Source organism: Nanorana parkeri, unplaced genomic scaffold, assembly GCF_000935625.1.
Source record: "Nanorana parkeri isolate BGI_ZX_2015 unplaced genomic scaffold, ASM93562v1 scaffold351, whole genome shotgun sequence".
NCBI classification, from domain to species: Eukaryota; Metazoa; Chordata; class Amphibia; order Anura; family Dicroglossidae; genus Nanorana; species Nanorana parkeri.
This window is the reverse complement of record NW_017306619.1, coordinates 660203-668485: the sequence shown is the minus strand read 5'-3', so window position 1 is coordinate 668485 and position 8283 is coordinate 660203. Positions and strand designations below refer to the sequence as shown.

General features: G+C 43.6%; 1 protein-coding gene across 1 annotated transcript in view; it reads left to right on the top strand.

Moving 5' to 3' along the window:
* Nucleotides 1-8283, top strand: part of OBSCN (obscurin, cytoskeletal calmodulin and titin-interacting RhoGEF) — a 233575-nt gene that overhangs the window by 202511 nt on the left and 22781 nt on the right. Inside the window, exons 90-93 of the mRNA XM_018558648.1 lie at nucleotides 346-513; nucleotides 3454-3556; nucleotides 5217-5346; nucleotides 7593-7698. Of these exons, the coding sequence (XP_018414150.1) occupies nucleotides 346-513; nucleotides 3454-3556; nucleotides 5217-5346; nucleotides 7593-7698 (507 nt within the window). The remainder of the gene's footprint in view (nucleotides 1-345; nucleotides 514-3453; nucleotides 3557-5216; nucleotides 5347-7592; nucleotides 7699-8283) is intronic.

Here is an 8283-nt window from a genome sequence, read left to right as displayed (position 1 = left end):
TGCCCTTCGCGGGGCGGGGGGGGGGGGGGTTCATATCCTGGTCAGGAAGGAGTTTGCATGTTCTCCCGGTGCTTGTGTGGGTTTCCTCCAGGTTCTCCAGTTTCCTTCTACACTCCAAAGACATGCCAGACGGTTACTTGGCTCCTGTCTCCTTTGACCCTCTTATATGAGATAGAGACCTTAGATTGTAAGCTCCTCAGGGGCAGGGACTGATGTGAATGTGCAGTAAATAAATATATAGAACTGCCCCTTTCACAGTAGATGAATTCTGACTCATTGTTGGGTTTCTATACTTTGAACAAAGTTGTTTCCCGTAGTAAATAGAACTTTTGATTGCACACACAGATGGCCGTTCTGTGGAAGTGGATCCACATCACATCATCATTGAAGACCCAGATGGTTCCTGTACCCTCATATTGGACAATATGACCGGAGTAGACTCGGGACAGTACATGTGCTTTGCTTCCAGTGCAGCCGGAAATGCCAGCACGTTAGGGAAGATCCTCATTCAAGGTGATGGTCTATTCTGTAATAATCAGAAAATACAAGTACATTTCCATGTTTTGTCTCTTTAAAAATCCTACATGTACATAAAAATATCTATTGATCTTCCAGAAATCCATTGAGCCCCTAACTTCCTGTAGTGAGCTGACAATGCTGCTCCTGCTGCTCTGAAATCCCAAGCGGTGTTATCAGCCCCTCTCTGTCCTAAACTAGAACAAAAGTTTTATCCAGAATGCCACTTTATAATAACTTTAAGGGCCGGTTCACACCACAAAGTCTGCGTTCCAGAGCGTTTGGCCTCTGGAACGTACTGGAATGCAAGCTGGCCGGCTCCCTGCGTTCAGGTAAGGAGTGGGGCATGGCGGTGCATTGAAGTCAATGGCACTGCAGCCATGCCCCCTGAACACAGTGCGATCACCCACACCCAGAATGAAGGCACATTAGTGCCTGTGTTCCGGTCCAGTGCGATCTCCAAAAATAGTGCTTGCAGTATTTTTTGCAGATCGCACTGGACCAGAACGGTGGTGCCTGCGTCCTGGTTGCGGACGATTGCACTGTGGGCGGGGAGTGTGGCTGCGGGGCCATTTACTTCAATGCACCGCCATGTCCCCTCCCTCACCTGAATGCAGGGAGCCTGGAATGCAGACTTCGTAGTGTGAACCAGCCCTAAAGCACACCTGTGCCCCAGAATATTCACGTTACCTATTGTTCATATTCTTAACAAGTAGTATACAATGTCAAAACAAGCAATCACTGACCTCTGTAGGTGCAGGCACTGTGCAATAATGCATCCACAGTGATCACAAAAGAGACTCTGAAGTTGGTTTAAGTCAGTTTCTAGCAGCTTAGAGCACCTCCTGTGCGTTTACATTAGAAGGCTGGAAGGCTGCCAGGATTCTGCTCACCATAGAAGTTTAGAGAAGAGGAGCAGAGCTTTCCCCATAATGTCTATAGCTACAGAGGTGAGTGAGGGCTTGTTTTAACATGTTTTTACTGCTTGATCAAAATATGTAGATACATTACATGTGCATAGTCTGGACACAGGTTCATTTTAAAGTAGTACAAAACACACAAAATCCCCAGCACACCTGCCAGCTAGCCTGCAACAAAACAAAGTTACCCTGTCAACAGTATGCGTTAAAAACAGAGGTTTTAGTTGCACAAACTTTTGGCCAAAAATATGTAGAAGCCGCACCGCCGCGCCAAGGCACCTCTGCAAAGTGTGGTCCTAACTCTACCTATACGAGTCTCCAAGTGTGAGCATATTAATGTAGCCGATAAATTACATGCAGGTGTACCAGGAGGTAGCCAACTCCTCCTTATAAGGTGCAGGGACGCACTGGAGGCCCAGCAACCAATCATTTTAAAGTAGACCTTTCAACAAGTCTGGACTTTTAAATATCTCATGAAACATACTGAGATATTGATACAAGCATGGAATGGTCTCCCTATAGAGATCCAAATGCTTGGCTGGAAATGCACATTTAACATGTTACAGGTCTGGTACAACTTTCCTAAGAGTGGAAAATTCATTGAATTAGCTTCAGCCCGGCTTGAAGAGATCTTATCCGCTGTGAGAAACTTCTGCAAGAACACACTGTGCCCCCCCCCCCCGATTCCCAATCTCTTCCAGAGCCGAACCATTCCGTGACTCAGTGACTCAGAACTGTGAAACAATGCATTAGAACAGAGTTCAAGGCCTGTCAGTGTGATTCACGCTCACAGCTAGAATTATTCACTTTGCTTTCATCCTAATTAAGCCAAATTATGAAGTCGTTCCCATAATTGTGCGAACGGAATCTGGGCAAAGAGAGAAGCAAATTACAAGTCCGTTATTGTTGCCTTAATCATAATGACTGGTTGCCCACTTTTCCTTGTGTATCGCTTATATTAATATGAAACTATAAACCGTAAATCAAAACCGGTACAAAGAAAACCACCAACGCAAACACAATACAGTATATCATATGCCAAAGTATTTAATCGGCACATATAGAAGGCATGCACAAACTGTGCAAATATAAAGTATAAAATAATTAATAAAATCCCTTGGAAGTCACATGTATCAATATTGATATTCCTTGCTTTCTTCATTTACTTTGAACTCCCCTTCTTCCCTCCTTTTTACCTCCCCCCCCTTCCTCTTTCTTCCTTTTTCCCTTCATTACTTTGCTTCCTCCTTACTTCTTCCTTCCTTCCTTCTTTCCTTCCTACCCCCCTCCCTTTCTATACTTCCCTTCCACCTTACTTCCTCCCTTTCTTCCTTCCTCCGATAATCCCTTCCTCCTAACTTCCTTAGTTCCTCCCTCTGTTCCTCCCTCTGTTTCTCTCTCCCTTCCTCTCTTTCTTCCTTCCTCTCTCCCCTCCCTTTCCTTCCTTCTTTCCCTTCATCCGTACTTCCTTAGTTCCTCTCTTTCTTCCTTCCTCTCTCCCTTCTGTCCTTCCCCCCTTCCTTCCTTTCGATGGCAGAACTTCCGAAATAGTGCCCCACGCGGCTGCTATGGGGCCCGGTGCACGGGGGGGGCACAGTCAGGAGCAGGAGAGAAGGCTGAGGTGCAGGTGTCCTTAAGTTCCGTGTGGCCGTGAGTCAAAAACTCAGAGCGAAAGTCACTCGCACTCAGTTTGTAGATAGCAGTCAATCTCTTTTATCGACTGAGCATGATGTCACATACACAAAGCAAAAAGTCAGAGCGGCCACACAGAACAGTGCAGCGGAGGGTGGAGTGATCTCCTCTGCCTGAGTTCGGCTCTGACTTCAGAACCAGCAGGCGCCAAGGAGACTGAGCAGGAGCATGTTCTGCAGGTACCACCATACAAAATTTTGCCTTGGGGCCGTGTGATTTCTGGGTACTCCCCTGCTTCCTTCATCCTTACTTCCTTAGTTCCTCCTTCTCTGCCTCCTTCCTTCCTTCCTTCCTTCTAACTATTATTTTGTCATTTTCATTTCAGTTCCTCCAAGATTTATCAACAAGATGCACAACTCTTACTTTGCGGATGGTGAAGACGCTCGAATCACATGCACTATTGAGGGAGCTCCTTACCCACAAATACGGTGAGCAGTGGTGGAATTCTGGTAATTAATCATTGACATTCTATTCAGTGTTATATTTTTATGTTAATGCCATGTGGTTGCAAAGATTTGATATACCAGATAGTTGAAGTATTGCATAAAAAAATGTCCATGATGAATAGAAAGTTATCTTTCGGGTTGATGAATAATGAACCGTTCGAGCAGAGGAGACATACAGCCAACATCTCCAGAAAATGCATTCCTATGAGTTCGCCAGGTTCTTCTGCTTTGAGCAATCTACCATCTTATAAGCCAATATCCAATATGATGATGTACGAGTTATTTTAAACTGAGTTATTTTAAACATCTTATAAGCCAATATCCAATATGATGATGTACGAGTTATTTTAAACTGCTTTTTGTTCTTTTTACCTCAGAGTAATTTCCTTTTAATAGCTGACTCTTATTCCAGCAAACCGTGTGAATAAAATGTTAACCGGCAAAAATGTGCAATCAGCTTTTATACATTGAAATAATTAAAACTGGAAGAAAAAGGAGCAGAACCATGCCAAGTCCTCCCGGCTGAAACTCTTTGCACTTCTTTATAGAATCCAGGGACTGAAGACCAGAAAGGAAAGCCGGTTCTTGTTTATAAATCACATAATGTCAACACTACTCTGACCAGGGTCGGATTTACCCTCTCTGCTGCCCTAAGGCCAGGTTCCTCAATACGCCCCCCCCTAACCACCAACCCCCCTGCCTCCCCCAATGGCAGACCTGCAAACGTAATCATTGAAGAACTGAATGATCATTGAAGACCGTAATCAGTGAAGACCTGAATGATCATTCTGCATTCTGCATTCAACGGTCTTCTGCATTCTGCAAGTGATCTCGGTGACATCGCCGAGATCACTTGTAAAAAACAAGCGGCGGCTTCCCCGCTTTAAATTTAGCTCTGTTTGCCCAAAGCATGGCTAAGTGTAGAAAACAACTACCCGCCCGACGCCCAGAACTGCATGTCATGAGATAGGAATTCCACACTCCTGCTGCCCCTCTACTCCCTGCTACCCCAAGGCCGGGCCTTGGTCGGCCTTGTGTGAAATCCGTCCCTGACTCTGACATCACAAATATAAAGTAATGTAAAGTCCTAAAGTGATATATCAACATCAACATCAACATAAAAAAAATGGAACAATAATTGATTCAGGAGTTATCTACCAAATGGCACGAACTGTCATCTTGGTATTCATCCTGAGCAGCTGGCTGGCCCAATAGCTAAGCCTCTGTAGTTGCTGATATCCTTTTCCGCCAATGGCCATGGCCAATGGGCAGTATTCTGAGCAAAAGAAAATACAGACCGTCTGTTCCCAGGTTTTCAGCCCCATCTTTTCTGTAAGTAGGCAGTAGCTTAACCAACATACATGGGAGGAAAATTGTGTGGCATGAATTCAAGAGACTGTATGCCTACCCTGAAACACCTGGGAATAACGTAATGAATTTGGCCAAGCTAAAATGAGTGGCCAGTCTGAGTTTTGCTGTGTCCCCTGATTAATAGCAGCGGTTCTCTAGTTGCCTTCCTTGTTGTCTGCTGCTGCGCTACCATACATATAAAATGATCATTCTGCATTAGGTAGCGGGTTGTTTGTTTTTTTTACACCCCTCCCTCTGAAGCTTTGGTCTTTCCCATTCTCTGTGTCCTCAGGTGGTACAAGGATGGCCATCCACTACAAGATTCCAATAAGCACCAGACGTTTGGCGAGCCAAGAAGTGGAACCTTGGTCCTGGTGATAAAGAATGCCAGCAAGGAAGACATTGGCTATTATGATTGTGAGGTATGGGCCTTCAATAGGTTTTTATATGTCCACCTGGCATATCGTTTCAAAACTTTCTGTAAGGTTTTCTCTGTGGCTCCAATCAGAACTGGTTCTTGGCTGTGTTGGTTGGATTTGTGCCTCCGCTACCACTGGGCAGGGAAACTTTACATGCTCATATTCCCAGTTTGTTTGTCTCACATAATATGCATTAGAAAAAGACCACGCGGCTCGAGCATGTATCCTAGTCCTATGGAAACAGCCCATCACTCTACCCTATACCTTATGGTTCACCAAAGTCATAAAAATGAACTTACAGCCTCCACCTACAACAGAGAGGGAAAATTCTGACATACCTGGTTAACATAGATTGGGTATATTTACTTGGCCATTTATAAGGATAAGTTGCCCACTTCTGACATGGCCCCCTTAAGTCTGTAGGGTGCAGACACACTTTACTCCCCCAAACCTCAGAAAAGCTCTTCGCCACTCATTGTTATGGTTAATTCAGGTTGACCCCCATCTCCATGCAGTTCTTCCCTTGCCTGTTCCTTCCCTCTACTTCCTCAACTCCCCAAACCCTCTCTCCGTCCTTCCCAAGCCCTTTCTTCAGTGATGCTCCCCACCCCACCTTCTTTCCATTTATTTACCCCTCCCTTAATAAAATTAGAAAACAGTAGGTCCAATGCATTGTTCATTTTTGTTTAAATTAATGTTAACATTCTTACTTTTTCCCAGTTTTTCCTGCAAGGCTCTGTCAGTCACAGGTTGTTAAGGGATATATGCACAAAGTGAATGGTGTTATGTCATACCTCGTTCCCCAGGCTTGTTGTATGGATGTTTTTCATATAACTTTCTATATAAGATGTTGAGATGTGTCCTAAATAAAGCTACTTTAAAAAAAATGATCACACAACATTATTGTATTTTCATTTTTTTTTATTTTTTTATTTCTTTATTTCTTTATTGTTTCTATATATAACAATGCAGACATATAAACATGTAAACATCCTGTTAAAAGACTCTCCCAGGGAGAAATCCAATCCAAAACAGAAGAGAAAGATAGTCATGACTTCTTACTAAAACAGCCACCATAAATTTCCCTTCCCATTGGTATTAAAATCCATCTTGCCCCCCCTAGGGGTCTCAACTAAAAAAAAAAAAAGCAAGGAAAACGACAACCCAAAATCCCTCCCATCCCTAAACCACCCAAAAAAAACAAAACACAAACAAGACAAATGATTGTATTTTCCTCCTTCTTGCTACAAACCAGTCCCACCAACACATCCTGACCACACTTCTATTGTATACAAAAAGATCGGAACAGAGAACTCATTTGGGGCTAAACTCATTTAATAAATAAATAATTGAGTTCAATATTTGTTGATATATCTAGTGAAACAATACAAATGTTCTGTACTATTTTTGGACAGATTAACTATGGACAGAGAACTATGAGGTGAGTGATTTTCACGTGTCACAATGAGACTGTCACACGTCGGCTCTATAGCTCAGGAAGTGAGTGAATGCATACCGTCGCTCTCTCACTTCTCGATCATGTCCCTGCAGAGAGCCGTGACTGTCACTCACGGCTCCCTGCAGGGATTCCCCCGCTCTGATCCTCCAGCGCTGACTGGCAGAACAGACGGGGGAGGGGGCGGGCACAGCTGGCTCTGCCTCTAGATAGGCAGAGCCAGCTGTCAATCACGCAGCTGGGTGGATCTCGACAGTAATGTTGGGATCCGTCCCGGCTGTGGCGGTCTCAGTATACCGCAAGCTGTAGCTGTAGGTCACGGGAGGACGCTAATTTATGTCTTCCTGTGACCCTTAGGAGAACTATGGGTAAAAGCACTGACCCCATAGTTCTCCTTTAAACTGCATGCTCTCTCGTAAGTATACTCATTTTCTTCCAAAATAGATCAGATATACAGGACATTAGTAGTGTCACCAAAAAGATTGCTCTTCAAATCATTGCCTCAACATTTTGGGTCCAGTCCAACCCTGTTTCAAGCCAGATCTATACAACTGACCTATGTAAATTTTATAATAAAAAGAGTATAATTACAGAACATGTTAAATTAGTCCAAAAATAGTGTTAGATTTTTTGTTGTTTCACTAGAAGATTTTAGATTTTTGAACAAATATTGAACTCAAAGTTTTATTTAATAAAAGTTTACCCCAAAGCTGTCTGGCCACATAGTCTGTCTCTGTCTCGATGAATGATATGAAGTTGTCCATCTCACCATTAGTCGTCTTTTTTTCTCCAGCTGGTGAACAAACTGGGGTCCTCACGTAGCGGAGCTGAACTAAATGTTCACACGGCAGCATCACTGGCCCAAGAGAGGAGGGGAGACCAGATCATCTCCATAGAAGGTAAAGGATGTATTCACACAACGCAATATGAAAGGAGTTTGGGGTCTTGCAAAAATATAAAACATATTGTATGTGAATGCAGCCTATCCATTCACTAGAGACCGGTGACATCACTGAGAATGCAGCCTATCCATTCACTAGAGACCGGTGACATCACTGAGAAGGCAGCCTATCCATTCACTAGAGACCGATGACATCACTGAGAATGCAACCTATCCAATTACTAGAGACCAGTGACATCACTGAGAATGCAGCCTATCCCTTCACTAGAGACTGATGACATCACTGAGAATGTAAATTATCCATTCAAACGAGACCGATGACATCACTGAGAATGCAGCATATCCATTCACTAGAGACCGATAACATCATTGAGAACACAGCCTATCCTTTCACTAGAGACCGGTGACATCACTGAGAATGCAGACTATCCATTCACTAGAGACCAGTGACATCACTGAGAATGTAGACTATATGTTTGCTAGAGACCTCACTGATAATGCAGATTAGATCATTGTTTGTAATGTTTCTTAAAGCCCAGCTCCAGACTGTTGTTAAATTGAATCATGCAATGCACCCTTGCCC